A 20184-nucleotide genomic window follows, 5' to 3' on the forward strand; every position below is an offset into this window, starting at 1 on the left:
GCTCACCTGCTCTTGCGTAGTGTTTGAGAATTTTGTAAATAGCTAAATATTCTATTCAACAAGTTAAAAACAGGTGCGTAGGTTCAGTATTTGGTTACGATATCAGTTTTTGATAACATGTTATGCAGGATTGGTTTTGCTCAAAACAAGGAATTTAAAACATGTGTTTCCTCTCTCACATGTAAACAGTGTCAAACAGTGCTGCTCACTGCACAGGTCATGTGCTTATAGGCGTGGTCGGTGAAATCAACGAGACCGAATATTTGTAGTTGTAGGTTATTGATGTGATTATCTAATGGTTGATCATTAATACTGTGCCATGGTTTGTACACATGCGTGTACAGGTCTGGAGGATGGAGACGTTGTTATTACAGTGTAATTTAACGATTTACCATTTTAACCAGCTAGCTCTGATGTTGATAACCAGTTCTGTAGTATTTGAACTGGATTCAACACAATATGTTGCTGACATATCGTAACAATAAGTAATAACATATTATAACATAGTATATAATATTATAAAATGTTACATGATGTAATAATACTCGTGTGGTTTCAGAGTTTTCTCCTGTTTTAAGTGTAGTTTAGTGTATTAGTGGTCACCACGAGTCACGACCATATATGGTCATATCACCACGCCCATCTTCCATCTTGAGGATGACCTTATCAATCTTCATTGACTGGATAAAAAGAAAAGGATTGCATTCAAATTCTTACTGCTATCTCACAAGGCCTTGCTAGGATTGGCTCTAACTTATCTACAAGACATGTTCAGAGAGACTCACATCGTATCATGGCCACTCGTTGAAACTTATTATATTACCCTTCTTTCAATTCTAAGTTTGATAAGCGTAGCTTCTCTATAGCTCTAGAGAGAGAGAGAGAGAGAGCTTCTCTGTAGTGGCTCCAAAGATGTACAATCATCTTCATGTTACCATCTCATCGGCTCAATCGCTGGAATATTTTAAAGCTCCTTTAAAAATAATATATAAGAATATGTTTAGTATGTTAAATTCGTCAATCTAATCCATACACTTATTTTTAAATATCATCTTATTTTTATTCAATAACTCCCTCGATCCCTGTCATGATTTCGCATTCTATATTAAAATAAGATTGCATCTCGACATCAAACTTAAATTACCTGCCCCCACAACTTCTATAGAAACATGAAATATAATAGAGTCATTATACAGGTCAAATGCTATTATTATAATAATATATAGAGTTATAGGTAAAATGATAAAGGTATCACTTCAGTCTGACACTGATCAAATCACAAATCAAGTTAGCTGAGATTTGCGTGGGTATATTTCATAATTACACTTAACCATACCGGTTATCCAGATATTTTATTCTGTTGCATTTTATCGTTACGAATCTTCTTAATCCCTAAATTAAAGATTCGTTTATCTGGACGTATTTCAATTAAGATCCCTCTTAACCACTTGACCACCCTCAGATCTGATCTGTCACCAGCGTTGAACAGAGGTGCTCTTCCTCTTAAATTACTATTATTTGTCGAGTCGAGCAGTTTTAATCATAACCTCCTGCCCAGATAAGGGCATACTGACTAACGTCATCATAATGGCATGCCCAAATAAGGAGTTACTGGCTAACACTAATTATGCGACAAACTCATAATAGATTTCTAATTTTGCTTGTACTGAAGCGCAGTAGCTGTATTTGTGTTGTGTCTTATGAGTTATATCACATTCTTGAGTTAAACTCTGTGTGTATCACGTGATATCATTCTACAGAACGGAACTGGCGATGCTTGGTGACTGTTTCCATGGTGACGTCACGTGACTATTTCCATGGTGACGTCACGTGACTGTTTGCTTAGCTGTTCCTGGTTCCTTATTTGTACATAATCCTGTTCAATTTTTGACAAGCCGCGTATCGTCTGGCATTTGGGTATCAGCCGTCAGTTCATTTTACGATTTGGAGTAGTCCTTTAAATGTTAACGTTAGTTTGTAATTACTGTTGAGTTGTTAAATTCGTTCCGTACACCATGACGTATGATTAAATACTTACTTTTAGTTGAGCTAGCCCCGGGCAGAGATTCAAGAATGCACTTTTTTGACATCACAAATTGAAAAAACTCTTTGAAATTTGAGAGTAACATACCAGTGTGAACATTTGTTTTGAGTTTTGAGAATCATGATATTATATTGTTATTTACACGGAAACTTCAATTCACACTAATTGATTGATAATCGGTTGATAATTGTTTGGACAGTGTCTGCTAATTGTCTGCTGCATGAAAAACCAAGAGTAATCTTCCAAAATGAAGGTAAGATGGTAATTTAGTCTGTTTGAATATAATATAATATATATATATAAGGAGGAATAGCAGTGACTAGTGAGTCACTGAGTCAGTCATTAGCTGTTAGTATTGACAGGACGCCGGTAAATTGATCATTCTAAATATCTCCAACATTCCGTCAGAATCATTTTGTACACATTTTTCATCTTTGATATTTGTAGTGTTTTTGTGCAATGTTATCAGGTTCTTCCCACGTGTATATAGTGTGTAACACAGTGTAACACAGTGTAATATTGTATAACACGTGTATAACAACACGTGTATAACACAGTGTAATAACACGTGTATAACACAGTGTAATAACACGTGTATAACACGTGTATAACACGTGTATAACACAGTGTAATAGTGTATAACACGTGTATAACACGTGTATAACACGTGTAATACACAGTGTATAACACGTGTATAACACGTGTATAACACGTGTATAACACAGTGTATAACACAGTGTATAACCTTATAACACAGTGTAATAGCCTGGATCAGTTGATTTTATACTTTTGTACTTTTAGTTTTAAGAGCAGTATCTGTTAAATATGTTAGCGTTGGAAAGTAACATTTATCGAGTAATCGAAGTGTCCGGAAAACATAGCCCCGTGTGCACGAATAAATTGATAAATTCTTGCTGTACATTTTTAGTTTATTTCTGGTATTATCCCAAAGTGTTTCAAGATTTCAGTAGATGCACAAGCTTATTTTACACCTACTTACATTCTTCTTACTCCCTCATAAACTTACCTTCTTAAAACAAGTTATATACTCCCTCTGCGTATGTAAGTTTATGAAGGAGTATTACTGTGTAATATACTTCACACCATTCCCAACATTCCACAGACCTATATAAAGTCGTGTTGTGACGTAGTGTCCCACTCTTACACTAGTATATAAATATACTGTAGCTCTCTTTAGTTGCTCAACCCTGTTACTTTGGAATAACTCTTTCTTTGGATTCAATCTTTCACTTATATGTCTGGAATATGTTTTTTGTGTCTCCAAATATTTCTAGTTAGAATCTCAGACTCTTTCTCTGGATTCCGTTTGAATACTTCAACTGCGACGTGCTTCACCTCCGTCATGATTATGCATTAAATCACGTATTATTTATTATTTGCTATGTAAATCAGATACTCCGCAACCAATACTAGCTACTCCGCAAGCAATGCTAGCTTGCTACTTATATTTCTTGTGCTCTCGAATTCTTATTGATTTCATTCCTGTTAAGTTTGCTCTGTTATTTCGCTTTTTTTGAGTTTATGCGAGCTTTAATTAAATTCGTGGTTAAAAACGAAGTCACGTGACTTAAATACGTGGCTGTGATTGGTCCAATATAAATTCCGTAATTGTGTGTATTGTAGCACGGCGTAACCAACAATGGTCTGACACCTAGAATAATAATAATGATCACCTGCTGCTTAATTGTTTTCTTATGTCACAGTTATTTGAGATCATTCTACTTATGATCAATGATGATACACTTGGAATTTGCTTCTTACGAATATGATAGATTTTGTCCATGGTTTTCTTGAATAAGAATGTAGCAATAATAAAAGTATTATATTTATCAAAGATTTACTGAATATAGAATTTTTTAAATAAGCCTAGCCTGGTACATAAGCCTCAAGCTCTCTACTACTCGTCATTCTAAGACTGGTATGATAACATCATAATATTCTGTTGTATAAAGCGATGTTTAGAGAGCCAATATTAGATTGAAATATCCATAATATAATGTAAAATTCTAATAATATATAAAGTTCTTATATATAAAGTTCTTATATGTTCGTTTCGTTTCGTATTAAATTGTGTCTATGATATTTTCGATCTTGCATCGATGGCTCGCTGAAGGCCCATTAGATTGAATCGTGGATATTTAGTCACTCTTAGATATCAATATCATAATAATAATGTAATTTAAAGTTATAATTCATTACGTTATATATTATAAATCCGTTACATCAGTGTAGCTATCAAGCTGCTGTGAAGATACATGAAGACGAGGCGCATGGTAAGTTAAAAGTAATATATTTATGAAGGAGCAAGTAATATTATGTCCTGTTATAAAACCTGACCAATCTGGTAAATCCTGGTATTTCTACTTTCAACACTTCTATGTAACAAACAATTGAGGACTAGTAATGTATAATGTATAATGTATAATAATGTACTACAAATAGGAAGACGTAATCCTAATGGTGTTGATTTACTGGCTATCCAACATATTACATGTTTAGTCTAACAAACTGGTCATGGCGGGTTATCAGCTGAGTCACCTTTTGTTCAATAATTGTTCACTTAAATGCGTTTGCTACATTCCGGAAGTTGGCACTGTGCACTGTAGGTGATTTTATATTATTCGAGGTGTGAAAATATCCTAGATAAATACCCAAGGAGTGGTGTGTTTAATCATTTCAATAATGGTGCCTGATTTCAACTTAAACACAAGATTCCAAAATGTTTCCCAAAATGTTTCACTGTTTAAGCTCAAATAGTGCGAATAAAAGGACCTATTCCCCTCTAACTCTAAGTATCCCAATAACAAATATCTGAGTTGAGCCCCCGGCCCCCTCCCTTATCCCCTCTTCACACTTGAATATACCAGTTCAGTAATATAACAATTCAGAAATCCCTCTACCCCCAGTAAACAATGGTTTGCTCCGAAACGGCTACCACTAATGGTATGTCCAATAAATTAATTATCAGCAGTCTACCTCTCCTGATCATCCCCACTTTATTAGAAAATACCCCTCCCCTGATTGGACCCTCACTGTCATGTGACACTACCTCGACCCCCTCATTGGTTGTTCACACTAAACTGGTTTGCTTCAGTGTTAGGTTATGCTATAATTAGTATTCTGTGAGAGAGAGAGAGAGAGAGAGAGAGAGAGAGAGAGAGAGAGCACTAAAGCATGATTTAAAGGGCGTGGCCGCTGAGAGGGAACTAATATAAGTATGTGAAATATACACACGGAGCACGGACCCTGGATTTATTATATTTACCGGGACCATTACGTACGAAGGAAATTCCTTTACGTTATCAGGAATTTAGAATATTTGGATCAGAAACACGTTCATATTCCGCTTCAGTGTTTGCCAGGAATTTGGATGTCGAAATTAAATCTGTTTTCTTGACAACCAACTCTGCTCGGAATTAAGTTTGTCTTCAGAAGCCTAATAATTCGGATCCTTACATCCGGTCACATGTTCTTATCTGTGTTAGAATTGCAAATATGTGGTGATTATATTTAATTCGCCCCCGATATTATATTCAGGGACCCCACCCCACCACTTCAGGGCAGCTAGACTCGTCTCTACTTGTGGTAACTGGGACTTTGAGTACTTATGAGCTGTTGAAATGTTGAAATCGTGTTGTTTCTTCTCGGGTGGGGTTGTTTCCTTACAGGATTTAACATGCAATGTGGTGCTACGTCACTGAAACTGAAACTGAAACTGAAACTAAAACTGAAACTGAAACTGAAACTGCAACTGTTAAATTACCCACTTTTAACGGAGAATTTGGCTTACAAATCGAATATTTTTACCAGAATTCTAACCAAACTTTAATATACGAAGTGTCACGGTTAATAAATTTAATTGTCCAAACTAACTGTGTTAATTATACTAATTACAGTAGATACTGTTAATTAAACTGATGGTATGTAATTATGTTAATTATGTTAATTTATGTTAATTATTCATTACTTCAGACACGAGATGAGATGGAACAGTACTTACCAAGACAAGCTCCTCCTCTCCTTTACCGGCCCGCTAAGAAAATAAACTATCGGAGAGAATCTGCCAAGGTTAGCTATCAAACTTTGGTAATCTGTTAATTATCCCTAATTACCCTAATTAGTAATTATCACTAATTGCACTCTAAAGATGATCAATTTTGTAACGATAAATGTCACACAAATTTAGTTAAGCTGCCAACACATTAATTAGTGCGGAAATTAAGTCACAATTAGCAGTAAAATCACACCACTATAAGCTCGCTACACTACTAGGATATATGTGTACGTCAGTAATTAGTAAGTTAGTATAATAGTAAGTTAGTATGTAATGGCAATGCGGGCTTATAATACTCCACTATAACTATAATATTATCATGTATTATAATATTACAAATAAGATACAGTGCAGGGTTAACTAGATATCATAAATCATAATGATATTAGTTGTTATCTGTAGAGTCTCTTAGTTATTGTTAGTTAGTTGCACGTTACTACCACTACCCTACGTAATACAACCCGCCTTAAGGTGGTTATTTTAGTTACAATTTTCTAAATTTAAGTATTTCAATAATGAGGCAAACATGTATAATATAATGGAGGTTAAAGGTGCCCGCTTTTACATCCCTCCTATCCGTTGAATAGTTTTTAACCATACAAAATGCAGTGCCTGATTCATTCGTCTTGTACGTCACAACATCACCTAAAAACATTTCCTGAATATCTCGTTACAAAAGAGATAATCAGACAACATGACGGATACGAGATAAATACTCCTTTATAAATCCTTTTCTTCTAAATAAATCTGTATCTTGAGTGTCACATGAGGGTGACAACTGGCTGTGTTGTATTGTGGGGAAGCAGTAAGACAATAGGACATGTGATATAAAATCAACTAATGGTGGTACCTTGCAACAATGACTGGAGACAGGTTGCTGGGGTGAGATAGCACGTGTTAACCACGTGATAGCACGTGTTAACTACGTCATAGCACGTGATAACACGTGTTACTGAGGCTGCCTGGTAGTCTTATACTCGTCTTATATATAGGGAGCGAGAGGGGGGAAACTGTGCGAGATTTCGAGGAGGGGGAGATTATTTTTACAATATTACTTAGGTTACAATATGGGGACGGGGGAACTGTACTATTTTTACAATATTACTTTAGAGTCTAACTAATTACTGATATTTTGGTTTTGGTCCAAGATGAGGTTTGATTCAGAGTGGCTCTGTCTAGATCATCATAGTATAGAGAGTAGAGACTTTAGTTTATACACTTCACAGTGGATTCTTACTAAGATGTCTAGTTTTAGTTCTTTAATTACTGTCACACTAGACTAGTAAACTATTGGATACGATCTGGAAAAGAAGTTTAGAAATGCGAAAGCAAAACCACTGCACACAAAAGTAACTAAATTTTTAATCACCAACCTATCAATTTTAACATTTAGTAGGTAACAAAAGGAAAAAGTCTCATTAATAACCATCCTATTTTCCCGCAGGTGGTAGACGATTTCTTCAACAATGAAGCAGCTAAAGGTTCCGGAGATGGACCTGTGGACCCTGCCACCTTCAACCCCCCCTCGTCTCTACCAAACATCAAGGAGGAGAGGATAGATTTCATGCGGCCTGCCCCGCCCCTTTTTATGAACAATCTGCAGCCCCTCCAACCAATGGGGCCCCCCATGGGGCACTTATCACAAGGTCCCCCTCCGCCGCCTCCCCCCGCTTCACACCCGCCTATAAAGCAGGAACAGTTCACCACTTTTGAGAGTTACCCTGTTACCATGGCACCCCAAGTTAACCCCATGAGACCGGTTATAAGTCTGCCAGAGACAGGAGCAATAGCTGACACCCTGCGCCCCGCCATGACGCTGCCAGATCAGACCTTACCTAGCTACCAGGCTAGTCTAGACAGTGCTTCACAGAACAGCCTGCAGAGCGGCGGCGCTGCTCCCAGCTCTATCCACCAGGACATCAAGACCTCTGATATCCTCTCCATGCTGATCAGAAGCGCTAATATCCCCAACTCTCAGCTCAACAATCCCGGACTCAGTATGATTAACTCGCACCCACTTACTCACCTACCTGCTACTGAGTCTAACTACGGGCTGGGCATGAGGCGCACGCCCGTCGACAACACGCGCAAGCGCGTACACAAGTGCGACCACATCGGGTGTACCAAGGTTTACACAAAGAGTTCGCACTTGAAGGCGCACCAGAGGACCCACACAGGGGAGAAGCCTTATAAATGCACGTGGGAAGGCTGCACGTGGAGATTTGCGCGCAGTGACGAGCTCACTAGGCACTACAGAAAACACACGGGTCAAAAACCGTTCAAGTGTTCACACTGCGACCGGTGCTTCAGCAGGAGTGACCACCTAGCTCTCCACATGAAGAGACATTTAAACACGTGATGTGTGACGCCATGCCACGTGATGTGTGACGTCACACCACGTGATTATGACGTCATACCGCGTGGTTTACGAGAAAGAATGCATGGCACGTGGGACTTACATCCGTGTCTTTTAATACAGATTAATGTAAAGTTTGTAGTTCTAAGTAAAGCCTCTTTGACAAACGCCGTTATTGCAAAGGTTTTTATTATTTGACTGTGAAATAATTGTAAGTGTCGGAATATAAAGCACATACAATATCTGCAAAACTACTAAGCTTTTTGTACTAAGATCTGAGATGCACAGTAAGATTTCAGCAGGCCTTCCTTCCACTGTACTACAGTTAGCCCCATATATGGGCATCACGTGGGGTCCAGTATTTAACCAGTATATAACATTATCCTGCATAATATGGGGATATTATGATATCAGTTATTAGTTACACTAATGTAACAGTGTAATAAGGTTACACTCCAACTGGGATATTCACCACATTTTCTCCTGATCTGTAAATAATTTAGCACAAGGGATTTGCAGAGCTTGATAAAGGAGTTACACGTGACGTTTGTTGTCTATTTCTGGTGATGGTAACTTGAATACTGTAGTAGCGAGGAGGGGCCCTCAGATTTGTACTGGATTAACTATGAAATGTAATTGTGACGTTATTTCGCGCTTTTTAAAGGACTAAATATTCAGTAATATATAACTTTCTTTATGAAAGTAAAATGTGTTGTGTCGAAACTTAAAATAATCTTATACAATATTAAATATATTAACTGTGTTTTTCCTTTTAAATTTCGCTTTCTGCGGTGTATAATAATTATAACGCAGTCTGAAGACAGTTCGGCAAGCTAAAAACTTTCAAACCTTGAAAGTTAGTTATACAATTATATAACTATATTAATATATACAATAATGAAGTGCATGGTAACTATGGTTACTTGATTAGTAAATACTTAATTAGTAAGTATAATATTATAATGTCTTTCTTTGAAGTGTTGTTATTATAGTTTTTTAAAAATTTCTACCACACGACTCCACGTAATACAATACGTGAGACGTTACAAGACACGATACTCTGCATTTTCCTTCACAATACCTTGCGCGTCACCAATACTCCAAACGTTTTGCAAGAAGCGCATATGTGCGCGTCAAGCGCAGATGTGCATGTTGTTTTAGCGCAAGTTTTTGTGAGCTAGGCACTAAGTAAATTTGTTACCATCAGATGTTGATTGTAAAGATTGTGCTTAACCATGGAGTACTGCTGAAGCTACACGAATCCGACATTCTGACTTATTGTTGCTCAGATTTATCATGATTATACTGACAGAAAGTGTCGCACAAGTGTACTTGTGGTGCGCACAAGTGTACTTGTGTTGCGCACAAGTGTACTTGTGTTGCGCACAAGTGTACTTGTGTTGCGCACAAGTGTTAATTAGTTAATTTAACTTTATAACTTATTAGTTAATAATTTTATAACTAATTTAGTAAACAAGACACTTTGTTGAGACAAACATGGTAACGTGTGGAAAACGTTTGATTTGTAAATCAATTATAATGAAATATACTACCACTTACCAGCAATACAACTAACAATTAAGTAATAAATTGGTAATTATTAAAATCTTTTTGGCAAATCTCCCAATTCAAACTTGCAATAAAACTAAGGGGGTTGGTCTAGTGGTGATATAACTAATTTACTAGACAAGTGATAAGTCCGGTGGGAAGATAAATATTTTACTGGACACAAATAATAAAATAGAGTGGCGTGTCTCTGTAACTTATTTTTATCAATAATACGCTAATATGTAATCTTTTTCAAAGATTTAATCAGTGTTTCATTTCTTTGTTACGAGGGTTACTTTGTGGTCAATAATAAGTCTATAATACAATAGCTATGTGTACAACTGATTACGAAGGGGTCAGGGAGATGGGGGTGATTACGTAATAATATGTGAACGACCCCTTATAATTATAACTGGACATTAATCTCTCCTCAAATTCAAAAACAGGACCATTATAAATTCTTCTTGAACGATATTTACTGTCCTCTCGAATTTCCGTTAAGAAAGTACAATTAAAAAGCAAAAATATTCACTATACGTGCAGATACTCTTTTCTGATTGGTTGTTTCGTGACACGTGATTCAGATGAACCTGGTTAGTGGTTACTCCCTCAATCTACTAAACTGCCTGTTTTACTTCACAGCGGGTCCTTTCTGTTGACGCTGTCTCATTGGTCACATTTGTGTCTTGGTTTGGAAACTGTGCTCTGATTGGTTAATTTGTATCACGTGGTGTGAACAGAGGCGGGGGATTGGTTTGCTCGCTGTTCCTCCAGTTTTAAAGTCTGACAATGAAACTCGAAGGTTGAACAAAACGACAAAATTGGGAAATACTTGCACTTGCACGTGCGTGCGTGTAGGGCACTATTTGCACCTGCGTTTTTTAACGCATGTCTGCTCACATTGATTGCAGTTTGTAACAGCTGTTCAATTATTTCCCAATTAGTGCTGCAGAATGCTGGTCTGCAAATATTTACCACAGGCATCCGTCCTTGTCTACTAAATATTGTCGGGGAAAAGGAAAAAGAGAGAACTACAGTTGTTACCAGAGTAAGAGGGCCTATCAGGGTTACCATGGTTACCATACTTATCAATGTTACCAGTTTTTTTGGTGCCCCTACAATAATTTTCTTATGTCCTTAAATATATTTTGTATCCCCAGATATTTTTAGTTGGCCGGGATATGGTACATTAAGCTGCAAAATTGGAATGTTTTTCGTTTAAAAATACCATAATTGGGAGGAAAGCGCCAATCACTGCTCTTGTGATCTATACATTTTAATCCCACCCCTATGTTTATCCTCCTGGACATCAAATATTATGTAAATTTCATTTTAGGCAAGTCAATGTATCCAGTTAAGTTACCACCATATTTATTACAAACATTCGGGCACAATAATACACGTGACTGACTGAATGGAACGCGCGGATGCAATAGCGTTGTGGAGCACCCACTTTTGTGTTTATTCTCGCGCGTAAGATCAGGGAGCTGCATGGCAGACGGTGTATAGGCGGTAGCCCGCCGGTACCCACGCTGATAGCCGATATAATCAATAATGGGGTCGTTCACATATTACGTAATCAGCTGAGGGGGGGGGGGGGGTTCCGAATGATTACGCTAGTGTAATTTTGACACAATAGCCATGTGTAAAACTGAAAACTGATTACGGAGGGGGGTGGTAAAAATGTTCCAAAAAATGATTACGTAATATGTGAACGACCCCAATAGTAGTCTAGTAGTCTAGTATATATGCTATAGCAGTCTAGTTCGTTATCATTGTGGCTTCAAATCTGCTCTACATCATCTTTAATTCTGGGTGAGTATAAAGTTAACGCTAAGGTTTTGCAAAGTCACCATTACTTTAATTTTCAACAGGGCTTGCGGCCGGAGATATTAGGGGTGCCTAAAAATTTGATCAATTTGATTAACTGTTGATACATGTTACGTATCAAAAATATCAGAGATATTCGGCGGCGAAAAGTGGCATGCAACGTATGTCAAATTAACTGATAAAGCAGTTATACTAGAAGCTGAATTACGGGGATTTTCTGCTATATACACTAGAGTCGTCAGACATGTCTTAAAATATGAAATACGTATTTTTGGCCTCTGAATCAATTGGTGATAGTTGTATCACGTGGTGACCCCCACTGTCGCTTCACTATAGAGTAGAGTTTCGACGATACAGGGGGAGCCGCGCACTCGTGCGCGGCGGGTCATACAACGTATGACAATTTGATATTGATGTTTTTATTGTATCTTCTTTATCTCCTTAATTTGAATGGATAAACTGAAAGTTTTTAACTAATCTTATATGATTCTAATTACAAATTATAATCAAAATTGTAATTGACACTTAAGCTTTAATCTTTATACTGCTTCAAGTACACTTTTATGAAACCCGTAGTAGTCGAATTATATTGCACAACTACACTTCTATTCCCACTATCACCTTGTCATACGGCGTATGACCCGCCGCGCACGTCCTGGTAGGTTGTAAACCTTCGGCGGCGCGAAAAGTGTCATGCAACGTATGTCAACAATCAAGTAAGTTTATAACTTACTTGTAGCGCGATGCGCTACTGTGCCGCGCCGAGCTGAGATGAATTGACATCGTCAATTAAATAACTTACCAAGACTTACTGGGCGGCGCTCAGCCTGTCATTCCGCCGAATCTCTATTATATTTGTTTATGAACATAATTAATAGCCTGGGTCCCCAAGTAAACCAGGACGCGCGCCGAGTTGGACTCGTCGACGGTCCTAATAAATATTTGAAACAAATATTTTACGAGTATCACCCGTTAACTTATGACGCCAATTTGCAGATCAGGCAGCATGCAAGCTGCTAGATGCACGCATATTTTATAACAGTACAACACTCGTTGTATGTTGTAGGTTTACAACCTACCAGGACGCGCGCCGAGTTGGACTCGTCGACGGTCCTGTATATATAATATATATATATATATATATATATATATGGAACAAATATTTTACGAGTACCCAGCAAAAGTTACTGGCTGGTGGTGGTACTAGAGGTGGTTTAATTTAAACAGACGGCTAGACCTCGCGCGCGACATTAAACATGATTTGCACGCGTGGCGCATTCCAATAATCAAGCAGCCAGCACGTGACACAATTAAGCCAATCAGAGTACAGGAATCTGCAAAGTTAAAGTTGCAAACTTTTGAGCGGCCCAAAATGACACTTTTCTGGAGATTTGTAGATAACTCTAAATTTACGTTGTTTTAAATGTTCCCCCTGGGGAAACGTTACTTTTACAAGACGAACATGTTGCAAAAACCGGAAATCTCTAACTCTTTTACTTTCAAAGTTAGGCCCCATCTAGTAAGGGTTTCTGGGTGCAGTTGACTGACGCCAAGTAGGGTATTTTGGCCGTTCTAACTTAAGACTTTTAAGAATTAAAGCATAGCCGTATTGATCCTCCAAACCTACAACTTTTAAGAGCTAGAATTGGCCGTATTTTGCCGTTAAAATACAGCGTATACTGTTTTACTTCATGATTGGGTCGTAATTCAAAAGCCAATTTGACAAGAAGTGGGGCTCCACGGCTCACTTTTTCTCAAACATCATTTATCGCTCAGTTGAAGCGACCATGTCTTGCGACCATAGACAGCAGGCATATGATCCGAAATACGAAGTATCCTTGTGTTTGGCATGTAGTAGCCTTAATTGGGTACTTCGTCATCAGTTATGATACCCAGCAAAAGTTACTGGCTGGTGGTGGTACTAGAGGTGGTTTACTGGGCCGCGCTCAGCCTGTCATTCCGCCTAATCTCTATTTTATGTTAATGAACATAATAGCCTGGGGTCCCCAGGTAAGAAGTGGTTTAATTTAAACAGACGGCTAGACCTCGCGCGCGACATTAATGATTAAGCATGATTTGCACGCGTGGCGCATTCCAATCTTCAAGCAGCCAGCACGTGACACAATTCAGCCAATCAGAGTACAGGAATCTGCAAAGTTAAAGTTGCAAACTTTTGAGCGGCCCAAAATGACACTTTTCTGGAGATTTGTAGATAACTCCAAATTTACGTTGTTTTAAATGTTCCCCCTGGGGGAAACGTTACTTTTACAAGACGAACATGATGCAAAAAACTGGAAATCTCTAACTCTTTTATTTTCAAAGTTAGGCCCCATCCAGTAAGGGTTTCTGGGAAAATCAAACATTTTGGTTTAATTCAAAATCTAAATTGACCCAAATTGTGCTCCTGGGGAGCTAACTTTAAATTTACGAGACGGAAATCTTCTTGAAAACCGGAAGGTTCTATTTATTTTACTTTTAGAGATAGACCCCAGCCGGTAGGGTGGGCTGGGTTAATCTTATATTCAGACCTTGAGATTACAATTTATTGATTACAATTTTTGAGATGTAAAATTTTTCTGCTCCCTCTGTCGGGTAAACTTATTTGGAACCGGTTCTTTACACTTTAGAGTTATGTACCGCTCAAACAAGATACCTCTTATTATGTTGTTATTCCCATTGGCCATTAATTGGTTGTTTGCATGTATATAATACTTATAGTAAACATCTGTTGTAATCAAGTTTTATCACTACACAAAGAAGACGCTGGAATTTGTAACTTAATCCAAAAAGCAAATAACAATATACACACTAACAAACTATTTGTAAACTGCATCGGCAAAAATACTTGTCATCACAGCTGCAATAAGTACGTCTTATTATTAGTTATAACTTCAAATATGCACCAGGTTCACACTGCACAGTTACCATGTTCCTGACCTCGTCTCCAGGTGCACACTGCACAGTTACCATGTTCCTGACCTCGTCTCCAGGTGCACACTGAACAGTCTCCATGTTCCTGACCTCGTCACCAGGTGATACTGCACAGTCTCCATGTTCCTGATCTCGTCTCCAGTTCACACTGCACAGTCTCCATGTTCCTGACCTAGTCTCCAAGTGCACACTGCACAGTCTCCATGTTCCTGACCTCGTCTCCAGGTTCACACTGCACAGTCTCTATGTTCTTGACCTCGTCTCCAGGTTCACACTGCACAGTCTCCATGTTCCTGACCTCGTCTCCAGGTTCACACTGCACAGTCTCCATGTTCCTGACCTCGTCACCAGGTTCACAATGCACAGTCTCCATGTTCCTGACCTCGTCACCAGGTGATACTGCACAGTCTCCATGTTCCTGATCTCGTCTCCAGTTCACACTGCACAGTCTCCATGTTCCTGACCTAGTCTCCAAGTGCACACTGCACAGTCTCCATGTTCCTGACCTCGTCTCCAGGTTCACACTGCACAGTCTCCATGTTCTTGACCTCGTCTCCAGGTTCACACTGCACAGTCTCCATGTTCCTGACCTCGTCTCCAGGTTCACACTGCACAGTCTCCATGTTCCTGACCTCGTCTCCAGGTTCACACTGCACAGTCTCCATGTTCATAACCTCGTCTCCAGGTTCACACTGCACAGTCTCCATGTTCCTGACCTCGTCTCTAGGTGCACACTGCACAGTCTCCATGTTCCTGACCTCGTCACCAGGTTCACAATGCACAGTCTCCATGTTCCTGACCTCGTCTCTAGGTTCACACTTCCAAGTCTCCATGTTTATGACCTCGTCTCTAGGTTCACACTGCACAGTCTCCATGTTCCTGACCTCGTCTCCAGGTGCACACTGCACAGTCTCCATGTTCCTGACCTCGTCACCAGGTGCACACTGCACAGTCTCCATGTTCCTGACCGCGATCATGTTCACCGACCATATCCACCCTGCCAATAGGTAACCAACAGCCTTTTTGTATAGGTCGCTATAGAATAAGGGATTCAGAAAACTGTTGCCTGGGATGACCACCAGAGCGAACACCTCAAAGACTGAAGGTGGTACTGGTTGTTTGGAAATGAGCTGGTAATAGACTGTTGCTATGATGAAGGGTATCCATGCTATGAGTTGACTTCCGATCATAAGAGCTACTTTTAGTGCTAGAGATCGTGTAATGTCCACCTTTTGTGCTTCTTGTAGAACCGCAACACGTGCTTTACTCTTTCTATCTTCCAGCAATATTTTGGTGTATGTTACAAGTACTGTGACCAACAGTACTGCCAGAGTTGTGCAGTATAGAAGTTTGTAGATCTGATAAGATTCCTGGAGTTTGAAGATGTTGTGGACACATAATCCGGTGTTACCGTAGTAACCTATCTCTTCACTATCGAATATGCTTCCCTTGGAAGTCGTGTTTCGGAGCTTTTCCAGCATGGCGTTTGTGTTAGTTTCCGTAGAAAATGCACCCTCGTACATTATTTTAATTTTAGGTAGGTCGATAGGATTCTTGCTAAAAAATGGATTTTCATCAAGATGAGTGAAAAATATTTCCGTCCTAAAAATATCCTGTACAGCAGAAATAGATAGGAGCGGAAAAATAGCATGAGCTACATTTAGGAGAAGACCTAAAGCGGATCCTAAGACGACCATCCTTGTTTTTATTTCCCAAACCATACTGGTGCAATTCAGCCATCTGATCACACTAACAGATGCGACAGTTAACAAGGAGCCATGGGAGGATACAGAGAAGAGCACACCAAGACTAGAGCACGATATGCTGGCTCGCCACTTTCTCTCCAACAAGCAGTAGTCGCCTTTGAATCGGAGCACTGTATCGGCTATAACGATACAGCACAGATATAATCCCATCAGCAGATCGTAGAAGAATATTTGGAGACGGAAAGTTCTGTCAATTCGACCGGTCTTTGAATCCTTTTGGGAGCGATAGCATTTGTATCCCTCTACAGAGTTGATGATGACGATGAAGAGGCCCATAAAAATTGTGACTACTAGAACCGGTATGGATCGAATAAGGAACTTTGAGGAGGACAAACTTCCCAGGTCACATGTCCCACATTCATCACTACCGTCAGCACAATCCTTCACATGATCACATACTTTGTCAGGATCAACCCACTCTGCTGTTGAGTTTGGGCTGCAATAGAACCTGCCCGGACATCCAATTTCATCTGCCCCATTTTTACAGTCTTGCTTTTCATCACACAATGCTGTTACGTGGAAAGACTCTGTTCCAGATCTAAACGGATCTTTCTCACAGTCAAAAACGAAGTCGCTCTCTGACCATGAATCACTAAATACGTGATCACAAAATTGTACCCAATTTTCCACCACGAAGTCTGTTTCGTTAGTGCAGTTATATTTGCAATAAGATGACACGAAATTTATTGGATCCTCACGCATTGATGACATAAATGACTGGTAGTTATGTCGGTATTGTCTAAGACACGAGTACAAGGGAGACATTTTATCAGGATCCCGAAAAGCCTCCTCACATTTATCAGCGTCACTCTTATCTGGAATAGTACAATTCAAATTAGTTGACAGGCTACCCAGGCACAATACAGCAGGCAAACAAATGGGAGTGCTGCTGATTAGCGGGCAAGATATCTTCACAGAATCTTCACAGTAACATTCATCAGACCCATCAATGCAGTCCTGGGTACCATCACATAGACCGTCGAACGAGATGCAGCCTGAGCCGTCAAAGCAGTAGAAAACTTCAGTCAAGTTATTTTTGCAGCCACACTCATCAGTGAGACACTGGGACACACCATCACAGAGATTCTTATCAGGCAGAGAACAGGTCCATACTGCATCTTCATCACTTGCAATCTCATCGACATAATCTGTGGGGTCAATCTCTCGGAAATCACTTGAAATCTCATCGACATAATCTGTGGGGTCAATCTCTCGGACGTGGCCTTGGTAAGGGTCGAAGTTGAACCGACATATTGTAGAACTATTCCCTAGTTCTTTGGCCGGTTTATGATTATCATAATATCCAGGAAACATGAACAGCATTCGAGAATATTGGAAGCATTTTGTTATTATCTCTGTGTCGCTCATGGGCAAATAGGGATGCTGTCCGTTATACTTCGCAAAATCAACTGTAAACTTTCTCCCCTGAGGACCAGTGCCCGGGACTTGAAATGGAAAGAGCGACAGAAGAAGCAGCAAGAAGACACCCCAAGATGGAATATCCCTCATTTACCCTCTATTCAAGTGTATTGAAATACGAGCTGTGTTCCTTGAGTGAACTGACAATGACTGAGGAAGAGTGTTACTGTTGCTGCTAGGGTTTGACCTTTTATACGCTAATTTGAGAGAATTACACAATACTCTTGGTCCCCAGCTACTTTACTGGCATTCATTTAGTTCGGTGCCACACAATAGATTATTGTATTCATAGAGATCAAAATATTAGAAAATAGTGCATTCAAGTGTCATAAAGGGTGCAGGTGGGTTCCTTGAGAGAACTGAGGACGACGGTTGCTGTTAGAATTTGACCTTTTATACGCTAATTTGAGAGAATTACACAATACCCTTGATCCCCAGCTACTTTACTGGCATTCATTTAGTTCGGTGCCACACAATAGATTATTGTGGCTGTAGGACTATTGAGCGGTATTGTATTCATAGAGATTAAGATATCAGAAAATAGTGCGTGATCATGTAATCTTATAAAAGATTGTATCGATTGCAAGGCAAGAACAGAACTGTTTCGCAAGATTACAGTTATCAGCTAGCTTTGTTTCCCAGGAAGCCTGCCGTTAGAAACTTTATGTTAAATCCCATTAGTAGCCGAGTCTATAAAAGTCAAACTTTTATCAATCTTTATACCTAATAGTTGATAATAATAGTTAATAGTAATATGTTTACAGTATGCACTGAAGGGGTATCCTAGGAACTTTCTTGAACTTTTAACAGGTACCCCTCCTCATTTAACCCTCGTCCCTCGATTAAGTTTCCTATTATTCGGCTGAGTCGACCGAGGAGATTACATAGATCCAATGGATCCTTAGCTACTCCCCAGACTAGGTGACACTGGGATTCGAACCCTGAACCTTCTGCGCAGAAGGCGGATGCTCTAACCAATAGGCCACCTAGCCCCTACGTTGTAGGGCCCCAACCCTACAATTATAGTCCCATCATATCAACTACTGTTATTGTTTGCACCTGCCTGGCAACCATAAATTAGACAGTCTGCGTCCATTAATCATTACGACCGGATATTACTATTGACCTAGAAGGCCACGGTCTAAATTAGTAATTTCGTTTGCAATTAATCGATGAGCATCACCGCAAGCTCTAGAGTTCTGACTTTACTCCATAATTATACGTTCGGTGGTTTTCGGTAGGGAGTTGTGGTTTGATAATTACTGCCAGAAGGACGTCACACTATGGTTTCATTAAATGAACTAAGATCATCTATGAGTAACCATGGATATCAAATAGTGATTCCTGAAGGGCTAGATCAGTGACTACACCATCTAGCTAAAACCACCACCGGAAATGCGTCACGTTTGTTTACACGAGAAAGCTCATCGGCCGACACGCCTAGGGAGTGCCGACAATTAAGGGGACTATAAAAACGCCCGGCGCCTTGAGAAAACTGTCTCTTTTTGTCGAATCGTTAAAGTTATATTTAAATAGTCAACCAACACCGCTAGTTTCGTTTTAACATTGTTTCCTAAATTTCCCGAGTTTCATTTCCGAGTCCAAACCAACTAAAAGTACACAACGCATTGAAGTCCTAATTTGAAAGCACTGACTACCGGAGCAAGTTTAACTCATTAATCTGGTAGTTACAAAGTGGTGCTGCGACCGAAGAACCTTTACTGCAACAACCAACACACAGGTACCAAAGCACCTTTCTCCAGTTGAGCATTAATTTTGTTACATACCAAATTGTATAGCCATGTCACATCATTCGTCACACCACTCGCTTGATGTGGATTCTCCCATTCAAAATCCATTAGAGACGGAACAGGACCATAATACCAACACAGCTGAGGCAACCAATCGACCAGCTCTTCGACTGAAAATGTTCTCAAATACAGAACAGGTCGACCAACTGAATGAGGGGGATAGGCGTCCCGGCATGTATCAGCAACCATTAGGCGAAAAGGGATACCTATCTTGGACAGCCGAGTACAACCGTCGGCACCAACAACCTCAATCACTGAATGCTCTGCCAGCAAGGACCCCTAACAGTATGTTCAGGGGTAGGAAGCCTAATGAATATAGTTACGGTGATGACATTCACGATTACTTAAAGAGTTTCGATAACTATAAGATGATCACCGGATTACAAAGTGAACAGGCATTTCAG

General features: G+C 39.4%; 1 protein-coding gene across 2 annotated transcripts in view; it reads left to right on the forward strand.

The window, feature by feature from the left end:
* LOC134821752 (Krueppel-like factor 6) overlaps positions 1–10287 on the forward strand; it is a 93733-nt gene extending 83446 nt beyond the window's left edge. Inside the window, exons 2-4 of one of the 2 annotated variants that reach the window (XM_063832497.1) lie at positions 4291–4338; positions 6038–6133; positions 7564–10287. In XM_063832497.1, the coding sequence (XP_063688567.1) occupies positions 4321–4338; positions 6038–6133; positions 7564–8478 (1029 nt within the window). In that variant the 5' untranslated portion in view covers positions 4291–4320 and the 3' untranslated portion in view covers positions 8479–10287. The remainder of the gene's footprint in view (positions 1–4290; positions 4339–6037; positions 6134–7563) is intronic. The other variant, XM_063832496.1, reaches the window with a different exon arrangement.
* Positions 10288–20184: the final 9897 nt, after the last annotated feature.

The sequence above is a fragment of the Bolinopsis microptera genome, chromosome 10, assembly GCF_026151205.1.
Source record: "Bolinopsis microptera isolate Bmic1 chromosome 10, MBARI_Bmic_1.0, whole genome shotgun sequence".
NCBI lineage: Eukaryota > Metazoa > Ctenophora > Tentaculata > Lobata > Bolinopsidae > Bolinopsis > Bolinopsis microptera.